The sequence below is a fragment of the Caretta caretta genome, chromosome 7, assembly GCF_965140235.1.
Source record: "Caretta caretta isolate rCarCar2 chromosome 7, rCarCar1.hap1, whole genome shotgun sequence".
Taxonomy (NCBI): domain Eukaryota; kingdom Metazoa; phylum Chordata; order Testudines; family Cheloniidae; genus Caretta; species Caretta caretta.
The window spans coordinates 30,195,430-30,213,876 of NC_134212.1; the positions used below are offsets into that span (position 1 = coordinate 30,195,430).

Below are 18,447 nucleotides of genomic sequence, written 5' to 3' on the forward strand. Positions count from 1 at the left end.
AGAGTGGAGATAGGGCAGAAACCCAGCTGGAAGTTGGAGGGGAGTTCCTAGTGTGTGGGGGAGGGTCCATCTCCCCCTCTCCCCCCATGAGCATCACTGCTCATCAGGTAGGGGGGACCAACGCACAGACTCTCCTGCCCCACAACCCACTGGAAGCGCCCTGCCCCCACTCCAGCTCTGCTTCCCCCCATCCAGCTCCGATCAGCTCAGTCCCCTCAATACAGCTCCACCCCCCCCAGCTTCCCTCCTCCCAATCAGCTCAGCCCCCCAATCCAACTCTAATCCAGCTTCAGTGCCCCCCATCCGGCTCTGCTTCCCCCGATCAGCTCAGCCCCCCCGCTCTGGCTCCGATTCCCCCCCCCCCCAGTTCTAGCCTTTTCCATCCCTTCTCGCACCTGCATAGTCATAAAAGCGCCTCGCCCCATCCCCCCACGAGTGACGCAGCGGCTGCGGGCAGGGGGTGCACGCGTGGCTGGGGGGATCCCTGCCTGCGATGGGGTGGGGGGGAGGCGGGGGCAGGGCAGGGAGGGGCGGGGGTGGCCGTGGTGGTCTCGGGGCCGCCCCCGCTCACACCCCGCCCCGGGGGGAGGGCAGTTCCGCTCCAGCACTGCCGGCGGAGACAGCAGCAATGCGGGGCTATTCATCCTGGCCGCGCGACGCAGGCGGCTGCTGAGCCAGGCTGCGGGGGAGCTGGGGCCGCGCCGAGGGGTAAGCGGCGGGTCGGGGCTGCTGGGGATTACGTGGGGGGAGACAGAAGCAGAGGGGCGGCTGGAGATGGGGAACCTCAGTGTCAGCCAGGGGCATCTCCTCTGTCCTTCCCTCCGCAGCTTTGCAACCATCCCTCCCTCCCCAGTCCTGTAACCATCCCTCCTTCCACAGCCTGTAACCATCCCTCTCTCCCTCCCCAGCCTGTAACAATCCCTCCCTCCACAGCCTTGTAACCATCCCTCCCTCCCCAGCCCTGTAACCATCCCTCCATCCCTCCCTCCCCAGCCCTGTAACCATCCCTCCGTCCACAGCCCTGTAACCATCCCTCTATCCCTCCCTCCCCAGCCCTGTAACCATCCCTCCCTCCCCAGCCCTGTAACCATCCCTCCATCCCTCCCTCCCCAGCCCTGTAACCATCCCTCCGTCCACAGCCCTGTAACCCTCCCTCTATCCCTCCCTCCACAGCCTGTAACCATCCGTCTGTCCCTCCCTCCCCAGTCCTGTAACCATCCCTCCCTCCACAGCCTGTAACAATCCCTCCCTCCACAGCCCTGTAACCATCCCTCCATCCCACCCTCCCCAGCCCTGTAACCATCCCTCCCTCCCCAGCCATCTATCTATCTATCTATCGATCTATCTATCCCCATACACTCCATCTGTTTTTCTTTCTCCTTGAGATCTGATTGCACCATCGGTTCCCCTCCTTGTCTCACTCACACACGGGTTTGTTGCCTGCCCTGGAGGAAAGGGGGTTGTTTCTTTTGCACAATGTTGTGTTAGATCCAAACCAAAGGGTCAGATAGGGACACCTCCACAGCTTACACCCCTTCCCGCCTCCCAGCAGTCCCCAGTCACTGAATCCCCAGCCCCTGATCCCCGCCCCCCCCATCTCACCCCTGACACACACACCCATCTGTGACTTGGGGACCAAAATCCTCTCTGCGCACCCACACCGGGGCTGCTGTCTGTGTCTGGCTGGAGGAGGTGCGGGGATCACCTGGCTCCCAGGCAATTGCTGCCAGCCCCTGCAGCAGCCACCGCCCCCTCGCTGCCTGTGTGTGTTTGGGGAGCTGGTTGTGTTGCTGGGGGGTGGTGCCTGGGAGGGGAGTCCCTTGCTCTCTTCCATATGGGTTGTGTTGGTGGGAAAGGAAGTGCCTGTTCACCCCACTCCTGTGTGTGCTGGGAGGGAGTTGTGGTGGCATTGTGTTGGAAGGGGATTCCCTGCCATTTGTATGTGTTTGGGAGTTGTGTTGTGTGGGAGGGCAGCCCTTGCCCCCTTTGTGTGTGTGTGTGTGTGTGTGTGTGTTGGGAGGGGGTGGTGTGGGGGGTGGGTGGAAAGGAGAGCCCCTGCCCTGCCAGTTTGTGTTTGGGGAAAGGGGGTTGTGTTGTCCTTGTGCATGTGTGGGAAGCCCCTTGCAGCCCGGTGTGTGTGTTGGGATAGGGTTGTGTTGTTGTTGAGTTAGAATGTCTTTCGATGTGATGACACCAGGAATTGTTGTGTTATGTTGTTTTGGTGAGGGTTGTTTGGCTTCCTGCTTTTCAAAGGGGTGGGGCGAAGGATGTTTATCCTGCGTGTGTGTGTGTGTAGGGGATGGGTATGTCTGGTGTTGGGAGTGGTGTTGCGAAGTGTGTCTATGTCTGCCGTTTCAGGTGTATGGTGTCAGGGGTATGCGTCTGCGTCATTTCAGGTGTGTCTGTGTGTAGTGATGGAGTGTCTGTGTGTGATGCTGGGAGTGTCTGTGGGGTGACGGGGGTGTCTGTGTGTCATGTCAGGTGTGTGTGTGGATGGTTGATGTTACAGTTGGGATATCAGAAAACAGACATTTCCTTCCCCCATACAGATATGTACAGACTGAAGAAACCAGTCTGTAAACTCTCGCCTTCCCTCCCAGCCAGTGGGCCTCTCCTGTCCCTGGGCTGGGTGGGATGACGGTTGGGAGGCACTGCATTGTGGTACCCGATGAGTCCCCCAGCTACCCACATCCCAGGGAACCCCACAGACCAGCGATCCCTCCTGCGTCCTATGCTGCTCTGAGAGGATGAGAAAACTGGCTATCCTTGTCCCTTCCCCAGGTTCCCCTGCCTGGCTTATGCTTCACTGCCTGGCACAACTGGCCTTGTGTGGCATGGATCCCATTGCAGGGGAAGGCCGGAGGGCCAGCATCTGGGGGCTGCACGCGCCGCTGCAGATGGGCAACCCATTGCAATCCATAGGGCCAACTCAGAGCAGGGAGGGTTTTGCCTTCAGGATCAGCTGGTGAGGGGGAATAGGTTGTGGGGTCTTTCCCTTCTAGGGGGCTGGCTCTGACCCTGCCTGAGTGAGGGGGGACCGACTGAAGGAAAAGTGTTTTCATGGTAACAAGAGGGGCATTAAAGATCTAAAATGTCACTGTGGTGACAGGGATTCCAGTTCAGGAATGTTGCCATGGAAACAATAGGGTTGTTATGGTCTGGAGCGTCACCATGGTGACAAGTGGATGTCAGAAATCAGGGGTGTTCCCATGGTAACATTGGGTTGGGAGAGCTCAGGAGTGTTGCCATGGTGACGAGGTTAAGTGTTAGGGGCATTGTCATGGCAATGTCAGGCTGGGGAGCTGGGCCCAGTGATGGAGAAGGGAGGGGGCAGAGTCCTGGGCTGCCCAGCTTTCTGTGTTCCTGTTGGACATAGGGGAGGTGGGAGGAGAAAGGGGTGGGGAGGTTAACACTTTACCTGCCATGTGGCTGGGACCCACTTCCTCCTCCTCCCCCCCAGCCCCCCAGACACACCATCCACCCATCCAAATACAGCTGATAATCAGCTGAACATGAGCTCCCAGTGCAACGCTGTGTTCAAAAGAGCTAAGGTGATCCTGGGATGTGTAAACAGGGCAGTGTGAAATAGGAGAAGGGAGGTTCTGTTACCTCCGGGTGTGGCACTGGTGTGGCTGCTGCTGGAATCCTGCGGCCAGTTCTGGTGCCCACAATGCAAGAGGGATGCTGATAAATTGGAGAGGGCTCAGAGAAGAGCCACCAGAAGGAATAAAGGGCTGGAAAACATGCCTCGTAGTGAGCAGCTCCAGAAGCTGAATCTGTTTCGCTTAACAAAGAGAAGGTTAAGGGGTGACTTGACCCCAGTCTAGAAGTACCTAGGTGGGGAACAACAATGTGATAATAGAGAGCTCTTCAGCCTAGCAGCCAAAAATCTAACAAGAACCAAGGGCTGGAAGTTGAAGCTAGACAAATTCAGAACAGAAATAAAGTGCAGATTTTTAACAGGTTTCAGAGTAACAGCCATCTTAGTCTGTATTCGCAAAAAGAAAAGGCATCCGATGAAGTGAGCTGTAGCTCACGAAAGCTTATGCTCAAATAAATTGGTTAGTCTCTAAGGTGCCACAAGTACTCCTTTTCTTTTTGCAGATTTTTAACAGTGAAGGTAATTAACAATTGGAACAACAATTAGATGGGGGTAAAGGGGGATGGATGAACAGAAGGATAGATAGAGAGATGGGATCTAAGCCCCGGGTTGCATTAATTTCCCTTTCACCCCCTCTTCTCTTTTTGTAGGATGGTGCTGGAGGGCAGCCCCGAGGCCGTCAGCTCCCAGTCTCTGGACCTGCGGCGATCCTGCCCCAAGGGCTCCCGGATCTTCCCCTCTGCTGGAGAGGGCTCCCTGCTGAACAAAGAGGCTGTGAAGTATGGAGAGCTCATTGTGCTGGGGTGAGTGGGAACTAGGGACGAGGTCTGATGGGGGGAGCCCTGGGGATATGCAGGTTGGTTTGTTAGTCTAGAGTCTCTAGGAGCATTGGGCCAGCTTGTGGAAGCATCTCCAGGGTGCTCGGTGTGCACACTGGTTTGTTATTGTAGGGTCTCTTGGGGACGCTGGGGCTGGTTTATTAGGGAGGGATGAGGCGAACAAGAGCCCTCCCTGGTAACACAGATCCAGCTGCAGTGGGCACCTTGCCTGGACAGGACTCAGGGTACCTGAGTTCTATTCCCAGGTCTGCCACTGACCTTCGGCAAGTCCCATCCCCTTTTGGAGCCTCAGTTTCCCTCCCACTCCTTGGCTATTCAGACTGTGAACTCTTTGGGGCAGAGACTCTCCCTCACTGTGTCTGTGCAACACCCAGCACCATGTGTGCTTGGTGATGCTGGGACTGCTGCCTTCCTTAGAAGCACTGTTTAACCCTTTGTATGCTGCTAAGGTGCCAGTCGGGGAGTAGGCAGGGCTGGGCTCCCAGACCCACTCCCGGCTATCGCAGAATTCTTTGCTCATTGGTGTTGCTGTGCTGGCCCCGGGGGTGGGATTCGGCACTGCCATGACACCTGGTTTTTCTTGCTTGTGTTGCCATCCTGAGCCCAGAGTCGAGTGTCTGGCAGGGTGGGGCTGGGCCTTGTGCTGGCTCAGGAGGGGAGGATGCTGCCGGGGCGGAACAGTGTCTGTATGGGACTAACCTCCCCCCACCCCACAGATACAATGGCTCCCTGGCCAGTGGGGACAAGGGCCGACGCCGCAGCCGCATCGCACTCTTCAAGAGGCCGAAGGCCAATGGGGTGAAGCCGGATGTGATACACCACATCTCCACCCCCCTTGTGTCCAAGGTGAGCCATGCCCCTGCAACCACTGCCCCATGGCCATGGCTTCCAGCAGGCTCCCAGGCAGTGCTGCTGCCTGCTTTGACCACCAAGGGGAGATACGGCATAAAGACACAGCACTGGGGGGCGCCAGCTCTGATCCGGCCCCAGGGCGGGGGGTACTGGCTGCCTCGGGGGTGGGGGGAAGGGAGAGAAGGAATGGGATATGGGCCCTTTCCCCTCTAGGGGGCGCCAGATCTGATCTGGCTTGTGGGGACAGGGAGTGGGGTATGGGGGTGGTGCTGGGGCCATCTGGCTCAGGTCATGCTCTCTGCTCTCCCAGGCACTCAGTAACAAGGGCCAGCACAGCATCTCCTATACGCTGTCCCGCAGCCACTCGGTGATTGTGGAATATACGCATGACTGTGATACCGACATGTTCCAGGTACTGCACTGCAGCTACCCACAATGCACTGTGGATTCCACCCCCCATCCCCCCCACACACAATGGCCAGTTGCCCATGACATCTTAGCTCAGCCACTGCCCCTTCCACCACTGCTTGACACAGGCTGGGGGTCAGGGTGCCCCCTTGTGGGAACAGCAGGCAGTACAGGCTGGGAGTCAAGGCTTGGCTAGAGCCTCCCCTTTGTGCCCATCAGAGCCCTTGTCTGGCCCTTTTGAGCCAGACACTGACTCTATGGATCCCATTTTGCCTCCACGAAGCCTCCATCTGCAGTTCTCACTCACATCCTGTCCTAGTCTGTTGGCCATTATTGTTGTGCAGCCCCCATGCCCCACCCCAGAGGTGGCTGCATCTCAGTGTGGGTGAGGGATCTCTGTATAAACAGCCCCCACACCCTACTCCAGAGGTGTCTGCATGTCAGTATTGCCTGAGGGATCCCTGTATAAACAGCCCCCACATCCCACCCCAGAAGGTAGCTGCCTCTCAGCTTGGAGGGGGCAGGAGGAAGCTGGTCACTCAGAACTCGTGTCTGTACAGATTGGCCGCTCCACGGAGAACATGATTGACTTTGTGGTGACGGACACGGCGCCTGGGGGCAGCTGCGCCAGTGAGGGGCAGTCGGCCCAAAGCACCATCTCCCGCTATGCCTGCCGCATCATTTGTGAGCGCAGCCCTCCCTACACCGCCCGGATCTACGCCGCAGGCTTCGACTCCTCGCGCAACATCTTCCTTGGAGTGAGTGAGTCCTGACAGTGCCGAGAGGGGACCTCCCCTCTCAGGGGCGCTGGCTGCAATCCGGCCCCAGACCAGGGGCACTGCCTGGCTCAGGGGTCAGGGAATGGGACACAGGGCCTTTCCCTCTAGGTCGTGCTTCAATCCAACCCCAGGGCAGCTGGTCCTTGGGACACTTGTTCAGGGAAGCGGGTGCCTGAGGTCCCTGCCCTCAGTGGTTGTGAACCCAAAGGGAATCCTGGGGGGGGAGCAGGAGCCATGGGTCATCACTGGGCTGGGTTCTGGTACAGGCTGGTGCCCTGTGGCTGAGGGATCTGGGGATCTTCTCCTGGGTGTGGTGGGAGTCCAAGCATGGGGGACAGCAAGTTTCAAGCCCTGGGGAATGAACTGTAAGGGGCACCTTTGCCCTGGATCACTGAGAATAATGCAGGGGGTTGGGACCCATGGGTAGCAGGGTGACTGGGCCCTCGTGAAGGTACTGGGACCCTCTAGGTCCTGGAGGGTGCTGGGTGCGTGTGTTGGGCATGGAGGAGGATGGGGCAGATGTCCCTCTTGGGGAGTGAACAAGGAGCTGGGTCCAGATGCAGGGATTCAGGGGAGGAGCTGTAAGGAGCCCTCCCCCACTCCCCCGCCCATGCATTGCCATGACCCCTGACTGCTCTCATTGGCAGGAGAGGGCAGCCAAGTGGAGGACGCCGGACGGGCTGATGGATGGGTTGACGACCAATGGGGTGCTGGTGATGCACCCCACAGGGGGCTTCAGTGAGGACTCGGCACCTGGCGTGTGGCGCGAGATCTCAGTGTGCGGGAATGTGTATGCCCTGCGCGACAGTCGTTCCGCGCAGCAGCGGGGCAAACTGGTACGTGGGGCCCACGTCATCCCCCTTGGGGGTCCCCCATTCCCTGCACTGCCCCAGGGAGCTCCAACCTGTACCGTGGCAAGCTGGTACGTGGGGCCCCCAATACCCTCCTGGGGGGCCCTGTTCACTGCCATAGGAGGGCTCCTGGTCCACCCCTCCAGGGGGTTCCTCCTGCCCAGGGGGTGCCCCCACACCCAGCTAGGGGGTTACAGGGACATGACTATAGGTCTGGCAGCAGGGAGGCCTGGCCCCCATGGTGGTCATAGGGGGAACCTCCCCCCTGCCAATCCAGAAAGGACTCAGTGCCCAGAGGGGTGCCCCTGGTTTGGAACAAACCCCCAGCCCTTTGGCCTGGTGCTCTTGCCCTCTCAGGAGCAATCCTCCCAGCCCCATGTCATGCCCCCTGGCCCCTAGCCTGAGCCCTCTCCCCCACACACTCCCAGTCTGGTGATCCTTCCCCCAACGCCCCTCCAACTTGACCCCCTCCCACACCTGTCTGGAGCACATATCTCCCTCCCTTGGTCCGTCCTCTCCAGCCTGACTTCCCCCTTTCCCCTCCCCAGCCCCAACCCCCCTCCCTTGGAACTGATGCTCTGACACGCCCAGCTCCCCGCCTCCAACTCCCATGTCCTGCAGGTGCAGAGCGAGTCCAACGTGCTGCAGGACGGCTCGCTTATCGACCTGTGCGGGGCCACGCTGCTGTGGCGGACCACAGCGGGGCTGCTGCTGACACCCACCCTCAAGCAGCTGGAGGCTCTGCGCCAGGAGACGAATGCCGCCCGCCCCCAGTGCCCTGTGGGCTTCAACACGCTGGCCTTCCCCAGCCTGGCCCAGCGCGGCGTGGTGGACAAACAGCAGCCCTGGGTCTACGTCAACTGCGGCCACGTCCACGGCTACCACAACTGGGGCTTCCGCAAGGAGAAGGGGGGGCTGGAGCGGGAGTGCCCCATGTGCCGCCGAGCCGGACCCTACGTGCCGCTCTGGCTGGGCTGCGAGGCTGGGTTGTACCTGGACACAGGCCGGCCCACCCACGCCTTCTGCCCCTGCGGCCACGTCTGTTCCCAGAAGACTGTGCAGTACTGGGCCCAGATCCCGCTGCCCCACGGCACCCATGCCTTCCATGCCGCCTGCCCCTTCTGTGGCACCTGGCTCACAGGCGAGCGGGGATTTGTGCGCCTTATCTTCCAGGGCCCCATGGACTGAGCCCGGGGACTCAGCAGGGGGACATGGACTGAGCAGATGGGGTGGGGCAGGGCCCGGGGACTCAGCAGGGGCAGGGCCCATGGACTGAGCCTGGGGTACCTGGCAGGGGCCGTGGACTGAATGGGGGGCCAGGCAGGAGTGTAAATGGAGGAGGAGCCTGTGGCCGAAGCGTGCGTTTGCGTGTGGTGGGGTGAAGCCTGTGGCCTGAGCGGGGGGATATGGCATGGCTCTGTGGACAGAGTGGTAGGTGAGGCAGGAGCGCGGGGGTGCCCATGGACTGAGTATGAGTGACCAATAAAACAGCAAAAAACCTGGGGGGGAAGCTATCTACAAAGACTAAACTGGGGCGTGTCCGTGTGTCTGTTACTGCCTGCCCCCAGATGGACATATGGACGCAACTGCCCTTTCCTTCTGTGCACGTTCCCGTCTCCCCCCACATCCAGCCCAGTATCCATCCCAGCCCCAGCATGGGCCAGGGTGTGCCCCCTGCAGGCTGTTATCCCAGCCAATGCCCCCTGCTGCAGGAAGTCCCACAGGTGAGGAGAAATGGGGGCAGTGACTGGCGCCAGGAAGAGGTGACTCAGCTCCTCAGGGTCCCTAAGTCTAGTGCCCAAGGGTCCTGAGACACAGACTGGGGCAGCAGTGTCAGCCCAGCTCCTGCTAGCGAACGTGGCTCACATGGGCAGCCCACTAGATGCAGCTGTCCTAGCAAGGACCCAGGAGTCCTGGAGGAAACCAGCTGGCTGGGTGCTCCCTGCAGGACACGGGCTGAGGACTAAGGCAGCCCTGGGTGTATAACCAGTGGGGAGAGGGAGGTCCCCTCTGCATACTGCAGTGAGGAGACTGCACCCAGTTGTGGGTCATGGCGGGTCAGAGAGGAGCCATGAGAACAAGGCCAGTCTGGATACCCCAAGACTCAGGGAGCCCCTTGGAAGAGCTCCTCTGAAGGAGGATCCCAAAGGGGCTCAATCCCAGTCACTCTGCCCCTCCCCTTCTGGGAGCAGCGGGTTCCTCCATCCCACAGACAAAAGCTGAGCCAGACTCCAGGGCCGGGAGCTGACGCTGATCACATTTGGCCTGGAACGGAGGGGCGGAGGGGGAAGAGCTGACTCTCCATCACTTGGGGGCTGGGGGGCATTGCCAGGCTGGGTGATGCAGGGGTCAGAGCAGTTGCTTCTGGCCTTGAAATCTATGGAGCGGGAGATATGGAATAAGAGGTTCTTGGGGACAACTGACTCCTGCTGTCACTGGTGTGACCCACGCGAACCCTGTGTGTGGCTCTCCGGCTCCTCCTAGTGGTCAGAGCCATCAAGAGGTTTGTGAGTGGCCTGAAGCCTTGGAGCGGCCATAGCCGCTCCTTTAGCTCAGACACAGGAAGCTGCTTGTACCTGCAGGGATCTTGGGCTCAGTCCCTGAGATGCTTCGGGGGAGGGAGGAGGGTGCGTTATCCATTTATTAGGGAGCACTTCCCATTTATTCTCTGACAGCTAGAGGCTCAAACCAGCCCCGTCGTGCCGGGTGCTGCGCAGACCCCAACCGAGATCGGGGCCCTATCGGGCCAGGTGCTGCGCAGACCCCAACCGAGATCGGGGCCCCGACAGACCGGGTGCTGCGCAGACCCCGACCGAGATCGGGGCCCCGACGGGCCGGGTGCTGCGCAGACCCCGACCGAGATCGGGGCCCCGACGGGCCGGGTGCTGCGCAGACCCCGACCGAGATCGGGGCCCTATCGGGCCAGGTGCTGCGCAGACCCCGACCGAGATCGGGGCCCCGACGGGCCGGGTGCTGCGCAGACCCCGACTGAGATCAGGGACCCCACCATACTGCACAGACCCCAGCAGAGATAAGGGCATCCTCACGCTGGGAGCTGCCCAGACACAGGGTGAGAGACAGTCCCAGCCCCAAAGAGCCATGTCTGGGATTCTGATTATTGGGCATGCAAAGCAAGGCCATACCCTCAACCCCACTATGGTCAGCCCCGCACCCCATTCCACCCAGATCCCCCAGCCAGGCCTCTATTTACATTTTAAAAGCTGGATAACACAGCGCTCAGCCTCCCTGAGCAATGACCTGTGTGACCCTTTAGTGAAGTAAACTGGAGCACCGGATTTGTCCGGGAATGGGACACGGGAGCTTGCCCCTCAAGGGGGTACCAGCTTCAGTCTGGCCCCAGGGTGGGGAACTGGCTGGTTCAGGTGGGCAGGACCCTGTCCTTTATGGGCAGCCCAATAGAGAAGCTGAGGACTGAATGGCCACCTGCCCCTGGGCCCAAAGCCCGCCCCAGGGCTGTCCCTTGGGATGGGGGCAGTGCATCCCCAGGAGTAATGGGAGGGGGAAGCTGACCCGTGTCCACAAGTAAATTTGTAAGCTGTGGTGGAAGTTGGGGGCTTTGGACTGTGAGGAGAGACCTCAGTTTGAATCCTGGCTGGGGAGCAGCAGCAGCACCTCTGAGGGGTCTTTGCAACATTGCGGTGGCCATGCAGGATCCCTACTTCTCCAGGGACATGGCACAGCCCCCTCCTCTTGGGATTTGTGGCAGAGGCCCGAGGTGGGGAGGGGACAGCTGGAGTTCCCGTCCCTCTCCCACTGGAGTGGTGGTGGAGTCATGCACAGATTCCATATCCCAGGGTGCAGCTCCCTCCCCCGCACTTCCCTAGCGCAGACCCCCTGGCCCATTCAGATTGTGCCTGGGTGGATTCTTGGTTCTCCAGCCCATCAGTGTCTGCTTGGGGGCCCCTATCTGGTCCCTGGGGGGTGGTACTGCAATGGTGCAACATTGCCAAGTAGGGAACACTTCCCATCTGCTTTGCCTTTGCTATCAGTCTCTTGGCTGTCTTACCAGCTGGCTACCTTCCTGGCTGCTTTGTGGCTACCCAGGGGAAGATGGCTTGTGCTCCCCCTCCCATATGGGGCTGGATCCTTTGAATTCTGCAGCAGTGTGCTGTGGCCGTTGGCTGCACTCAGCAGGCCAGAACCCCCACAATACCTTTACAAAATGTGCCTTCAGGTTCCTGATCACAGATCTTACCCCAGTACCTCCAGAGAGTCTGCCTGCCAGACCCGAGTGTTACAATCCACTGTGAGCAGACGGCTCCTGTCATCATGAGTGAATGGGTCTGGCCTTTTCCCAGGGAGGGGGTTTCATGAGGCCCGTAGAGGCTCGGATGCTCTTTGCACATTCACACTGGTCCATGCATGGTCTCAGCTGGGCATTCTCTCCTTGGCTCAGCTCAGGCATGCCTCTAGCCCCACATGGGGAGCATGTGGCCATCCCAGGAGAAGAGCCATGAGAATGGTTAAAGGGCTGGAAAACAAGCCTTCTAGCGAGAGACTCCCGGAGCGGAGGAGCTCGGTGTGTTTGGCTTAACCAAGAGAAGGTTAAGAGGTCACTTGACCCCAGGCTATAAGTACCTACATTGGGAACAGCGTCTGATGATGGGCTCTACCATCTAGCAGACCAAGGTCTAACAAAAGCCATTGGCTGGAAATTCAGCCAAATTCAGCATGACCTAAAGTGCACATTTGTACCAGTGAGGGGAATTAACCCCTGGAACAACTTCCCAGGGGCTGGAGTGGATTCTCCATCACTGGCAATTCTTAAACCAAGGTTGGATGTTTTTCTAACTGCTCTGCTCTTGTGTAAATGGTAATTAATTCAGGGCAGCCCTAGGGCCTGTGTTACATGAGGGGTCAAACTACATGATCACAGTGAAGGAGTACTTGTGGCACCTTAGAGACTAACTAATTTATTTGAGCATAAGCTTTCGTGAGCTACAGCTCACTTCATCGGAATGCATCCGATGAAGTGAGCTGTAGCTCACGAAAGCTTATGCTCAAATAAATTGGTTAGTCTCTAAGGTGCCACAAGTACTCCTTTTCTTTTTGCGAATACAGACTAACACGGCTGCTACTCTGAAACCCATGATCACAGTGGGCCTTCTGGCCTTAGATTCTTTTATATCAGCTCTTAACTTGGCTGGAATTACTGCTTAGTCTGTTAAACAAAATCCTGCCTTGCACACCCAGCTCGTCCTCACTGGCTGGTGAGGTATAACCTCCTGGGGCGTTGCTTCTTGTCATCTGGCCCCTGGGCGTCTGAATCATTTTCCTGCCCCATCCTGTTCAAAGCTTTCTTGGACTGCCTGGAGCTTCCCATTGGAGATGTGGAGGTATTGAAGCCTGTGAATAGACTCCGTCTCCTGTCCCACAGAGCCATTGGGGGCAGGGACGCTGGAAAGTCTGCCCTGCTCAGTGTATCTGCCACCAGCAGTGACCTTCCTCAGCCGGGCAGTACCTTATCCTCACCTCATCGCATTGGAGTCTCAATAGCATGCATTGTAGTTGCTTGGGTGTGCTCAGCGGTGGCTTCTTCCCGGCACTTTCTAATGGCCTGTGATCAGACGGCACCTCCGCCTTGTGCCCAAAGAGAGGGCTGGTTCTAGGAGCGGGCAAGCAGGGCAGTCGCCCTGGGCACCAACTTCCAGGGGGTGCTGTACCACTGCGCCACTGGGTTTGGGGTTTTTTCCCCTCCACTCTGATCTCGGACTGGCCAGCCGTTGGGCTTTTTTTATTCTCAGCCACGCTTGCATGTGGCGGGCGGGGGGAGCAAAAACGTTTTCCACCCTGGCTGGCAAAATGGCTAGAGACGCCCTTGTCCCAGGGTGAACTAATGGAAGCGTTTCTTTCCAGTTTCTTCCTTTCTGTCTAGCGCATCTGCCAGGGGTCTGCTAGCTAATGCTCTGGGCTGCTGGCTGTGCATCAGTACTGCTCCTAGTCTCCTTCTGAGGCAATGCCCTGCAACTCTTGCTGCTATGCAGAGTTTTAGGACTTTATTTTTGGTACCTTACTTAGGATTTTCTTTACTCTTTCAAAGCCTGTTCTTGTGTCTCCAACCTTCCCTGTGCTGCATCAGTGTGGGAGTGCATCACAGCCTCACTGGCTTCTGAGAGGTGTGCACAGAATCTGAAAAGACAGCAGGCCCATCCCTATAAATTGCTGGATTCCCTTCACATCTTTTGCTCTGGGCTGTCCTTAATGGCTCTCGGCTTCTTAGGGTCCAGCTGGAATTCATCAGAAGGCAACAGATGCCTGATGTAGTAGGGGACTTCAATGCTCTTCAGCTTGTTGGCATCCAGCCTAATTTTCTGCTCCCGACACCGGTGTGAGGGTTGTTGCAGCTTTGTATCACGGTCTGGGTTGTCTCCTCTTTGACATCTCCTTCTCCTCCAAGAAGAATGCCATCAGTACCAGTCTTGATGCTCGAGAGCCCCTCTAAGGCTTGGTTCATAGAGACATAGATTCTTACCAGAAGGGCCCATTAGATCACTTCATCTGACATCCTGGATAGCACAGGCCAGACAATGTCACCACATTCCGAGCCCAGTCACTTGGATTTGTCTCAAGCATCTTGCCAGCTAGCAGCCAGTCTGGATTTGAGGACATCAAGGAAAGGAGAAGCCACCACTTGCATTGAGGGTTTGTTCCAATGGTGAATCATCCTCATGGTTAAAAATGGGCGTCTTATTTCTCAGTGGAATGTGGCCGGCTTCAGCTTCCAGCTCTTGGTTCTTGTTCTGCCTTTCTCTACTAGCCTAAAGAGCCCTTTAGTAACAAGTATTGTCTCCCTGTGACACTGTCATCAAGCCACCTCTCTACTTTCTCTTTGAGAAGCTCAGCGGATGGAGTTCTTTAAGTCACATTCTAAGACTCTTTCCCCAGCCCCTGGATCATTTTTGTGGCTCTTCTCTGCACCTTCTCCAATTGTTCAACACCCTTTTTAAATGGTGGCCCCTCCTCCTGAGCTGAACACACCATTCCAGCTCTGGTCTCCCTAGTGCGGTATGCAAAGGTAAAATCCCCTCCTGCTCCTACTCACTATGCCCCAGTCTGCACAGTTAAGGGTTGCACTGGCCGTTTTTGCCACAGTATGGCACTGGGAGCTCATGTTGAATTGCTTGTACACTGAGACCCCTAAATCCTTCCAGAGTCACTGCTCTCCAGGATAGAGTCCCCATTCTGTAGGCATGGCCTGTAGCCCTTGTTCCTGGACTTGATCAAGTTTGCGGATGACACACAAATTGGGGGAGAGGTAAGTAACGAAGAAGACAAGTCACTGATTCCGAGTGATCTGGATTGCTGGGTAAACTGGGCGTAAGCAAACAAATTGTGTTTTAGTACAGCTAAATGTTAATGTATATCAGGTTACCATATTTGAGCATTCAAAAAAGAGGACACTCCATGGTGGGTGGTATTTGCTCACGCCCCCCTGCCCCGCTCCAACTCCACCCCTTCCCCGCCCCCATTCCAACCCCTTCCCCAAAGTCCCCGCCCCAACTCCGCCCCCTCCCTGCCCCGTTGGACCCCTTCCCCAAATCTCTGCTCCGGCCCCACCTCCTCCCCTGAGCGCGCTGCGTTCCCCCTCCTCCCCCCTCCCTCCCAGCTACGCAAAACAGCTGTTTCGCGGTGCAAGTGCTGGGAGCTAGGGGGGAAAAGTGGGCACTCTCGAGTGATCAATATTCACTTTCTTTCTCGAATGATCAACATTCACTCTCTTTCTTGAATGATCAACTCTTCTTTGGGGAAAAATAATAATGGCAAAATCCCGGATGTTTTTAGATTTTTAAAAATTCCTCCCAGATGGCAATTTAAGAACCAAAAAGCTGGACATGTCCGGGAAAATACGGACATATGGTAACCCTATGTATACATCTGGGAACAAAAAACGTGGGCCAAGCTTACAGGATGGGGTTCTCTATCCTGGCAAGCAGTGACTCTGCAAAAGATGTGGGGGTCGTGGTGGGTAATCAACCTCACATGAGCTACCAGTGTGAAGCTGTGGTCAAAATAGCTAATCCGATCTTGGGATGCATAAACAGGGGAATTTTGAGTAGGAGTAAAGAGGTGGTTTTACCTCTGTATTGGACACTGGTGAGATTGCTGCTGGAATCCTGTATCCAGTTCTGGTGCCCACAATTCAAGAAGGATGTTGATAAATAGGAGAGGGTTTAGAGAAGAATCACAAGAATGGTTTAAGGATTAGAAAACGTGCCTTAGAGTGAGAGACTCCAGGAGCTGAATCTGTTTAGCTTAACAAAGTGAAGGTCAAAGGGTGACTTGATCTCAGTCACCTACATGTAGAATAAATATTTAATAATGGGCTCTTCAATCTATCAGGGAAAGGTATAATATAAGCCAATGGCTGGAAGTTGAAGCTAGACTAATTCAGACTGGAAATCAGCCATACATATTTAATGGTGAAAGTAATTAGCCATTAGGACAATTTATTAAGGACTGTGGTGGATTCTCCGTCACTGACAATTTTAAAATCAAGACTGGATGTTTTTCTAAAAGATCTGCTCTTCTTAAAGAGCTTCCAGTTTTTGTTCACATTTTTTCCATTTACATTTTTCCTCCCAATCAATTTCACATATAATTTTTCTCCACTTTGGGAAATTAGCCCTTCTGAAGAATCAAGTCTATGTTACTGATTGGGACTGTTTTCTGTTTGCCCATTTTGAATGTAATCGTGTCATGATCTCTGGTCCCTAAGCAACCAGCAACTTCCAGGCCAGTGACTCATTCATCTTTATCTGTGTAAGGTGGAACACCTCCGGGGCTGATGCCAGTGGCATTCAGATTCTGCAGTGCCTGCCAAAAGGTGGCAGGATGGCTCATTTAGCTCAACACAGCAGAACCCATTTGTAACATCCCACGCAGTGTTGGGCCCAGGATATTAGAGAGACAAGGTGGGTGAGGTCATATCTTTTATTGGAACCACTTCTGTTGGTGAGAGAGACAAGTGTTGAGATACACAAATGTAGCTTGAAAGCTTGTCTCTTTTACCTACAGAAGGTGGTCTCTGCATTATGGTTGTCTCACAGGCTGCACATGAGGGTCTGTTTCTATTTTCAGCTTGTCCTCTTGGTGTCCGTCTCCATGAGATATGTCTTTTCTAATTGCTGAAAGCCCATGCTGTCACATAGGTGTGGCAGGTGGGCCAAGTAATTCACCACCTGTGCTGTCTCCCTCATATGACCAATGAAACTGTTGCATGCAAGTTAGCTGTAGAGCAAGGGTGGTGATTGGTTGAGTTACCTCTGATCTCACAATGGTCTAGAACTCTTGGCCTGGCGTGGATAAATGCCTTACTGTAGCTGTACACAACACAGGTGTAATCTGTAAAGTCAAAATGGCTGAGAACGTAAAGAATGGACAGTAACAAATGGCGAAACCCAGTGATGATCGAACCTGGTGATATTCTGAACCAAAAGAGCTCACAGCCATGCTTGTAGCTGCTTCCATCCCTTCACACTGACTCCACAGACAGTCTAGGCCTCTGAGTGACACTCGAACAGGTGACAATTGTGGGATCTTATTATATAGATATTCTGATATAGTGCTGGATAGGGCTCACAGTGACTGTTCTCCCTCCTCTCTCACGTTGAAGGTGTTCTCGTGTTGTGTTATTATCAGATCCATGGCTTGTCCTGCCCAGCTGCTCAGCAGCGGGTGGTGCTTCTGTATATCAACTACTTTGAGCTCCAAGTAATGTCTCTTGTCTCGTGGGTTTCTTATCAAGCATCTGCATTTGCTCACTAGCCTCAGAATGAATATCACCAGCACTTAGTCACATTCCTCCAGTCTAATACTGGTGCTCATCATTGTTGCTGGGATTACATTGCAGCTGGCTCTGCAGTCCATCTGGGGTCCAATCGGTTGTCGATCCAATAACATAGTTGCAAATATGGTAGTTTAATGGTGGGCAGCTTTCTCCTGCAGTGCATGGACATTGAGTGAGTGTCTCTGGATCTGCTAAAGAGATCTCCTCTTTCCCACTGGAAGTTGCTACATCCTCAGTCACTTCATGTACTGGCATTGAGACATAAAGTGGTTCTATATTCCACAACCCTTGCACCATTGTCCATAGGCTGGGCATTTTCCTTTCTGCCTTTCATGCCACTCACTGGACCATGATGCCTGCATTCTTGGCTGGTATGTCTCTGTCCTGCTTCCTGGGTTCCTTTATCTTGAGCCTGTGTACTTGGTCTGCACTAGTGACTGTCACTGTTTTGCTCCTTCCCCAGACAGTTTAGTTGCCCTTGCTGTTTGGAGGCATTTCTCTAGGGTTAGATCTGTTTCTTTCCACAATCTTTCCAGTAAGCTGGAATCAGTGTCCCACAAATGATCCTGTCTCTAATTAGGGAATCTTTAATGTCTCCAGCATTACATATGGATGCCTGTCTTCTCAGCTCTATAACATAATTATCTTTTTCCCCTTCTGCTTCTTGGTTCCAGGTTAAAAAAGGTATCTCTCTATAATCACTTTCTCTTCCAGGGTTGCTGTATTCAGTCCTGGCTCCCAGCCCCATCTCCTCTAACCACTAGATTCCACTCCCTTCACCTGAGTTCTGTCCCTGGCTCTGGGAGGAGAATGAGGTATTGTTAAGGCTGCGTTTTAGCCATGGGTATTTTTAGTAAAAGTCATGGACAGATCATGGGCAATAAACAAGAATTCATGGCCCATGACCTGTCCATGACTTGTACTATATACCCCTGAGTAAATGTTGGGTGCTCTGATGGGGGGAGGGGGAGCTGTTCAGGAGTGTGCAGGTGTTCTGCGGGGAGACAGCAGCGTGCATCCCAGGACCCCCGCTGCTACCGGTGGGGGTGGGTGCACAGTGTCCCGAGACTGCCCTAGCAGCGGCTGGTGTGGCTGGCCCGGGGGCTGCCCAAGCTGCTTGGGTGGCCCCCAGGCCAGCCACACCACCCAATGCAGAAGTCACAGAGGTCCCAGAAAGTCACAGAATCCATGACCTCTGTGACAGACTCACAGCCCTAGATATAGTGTGTTGGGGGTGGGCAGGGGCTGGTAGTTAGGACTCCTGGATTCTATTCCTGGATCTGGAAGAGGAGTGGTGGGAGGAGGTAAA

At 55.7% G+C, this 18,447-nt stretch overlaps 1 protein-coding gene across 2 annotated transcripts; it reads left to right on the forward strand.

Annotated features, from left to right (window-relative positions):
* The first annotated feature begins 563 nt into the window (after positions 1 to 563).
* Positions 564 to 8,859, forward strand: PELI3 (pellino E3 ubiquitin protein ligase family member 3). Of its 2 annotated transcripts, none has more exons than XM_075130365.1 (7): positions 564 to 708; positions 4,252 to 4,404; positions 5,157 to 5,286; positions 5,603 to 5,704; positions 6,261 to 6,458; positions 7,127 to 7,315; positions 7,879 to 8,859. In XM_075130365.1, exons 2-7 carry the CDS (start codon positions 4,253 to 4,255, stop codon positions 8,548 to 8,550), a joined length of 1,443 nt encoding a protein of 480 aa, XP_074986466.1. In that variant the 5' UTR covers positions 564 to 708; position 4,252; the 3' UTR covers positions 8,551 to 8,859. The 2 variants fall into 2 exon arrangements, with proteins under 2 accessions (XP_074986466.1, XP_048714923.2); XM_048858966.2 differs by having other exon boundaries at positions 566 to 708; positions 7,952 to 8,859.
* Positions 8,860 to 18,447: the final 9,588 nt, after the last annotated feature.

Excerpts from the sequence above, each read along its gene's own strand:
- PELI3 (XM_075130365.1), top strand. The coding sequence starts at position 4,253 with ATGGTGCTGGAGGGCAGCCCCGAGGCCGTCAGCTCCCAGTCTCTGGAC. Across the intron at positions 5,287-5,602 it reads CCACCCCCCTTGTGTCCAAG|GCACTCAGTAACAAGGGCCA; the intron begins GTGAGCCATGCC and ends CTGCTCTCCCAG. Across the intron at positions 6,459-7,126 it reads CGCGCAACATCTTCCTTGGA|GAGAGGGCAGCCAAGTGGAG; the intron begins GTGAGTGAGTCC and ends TCTCATTGGCAG.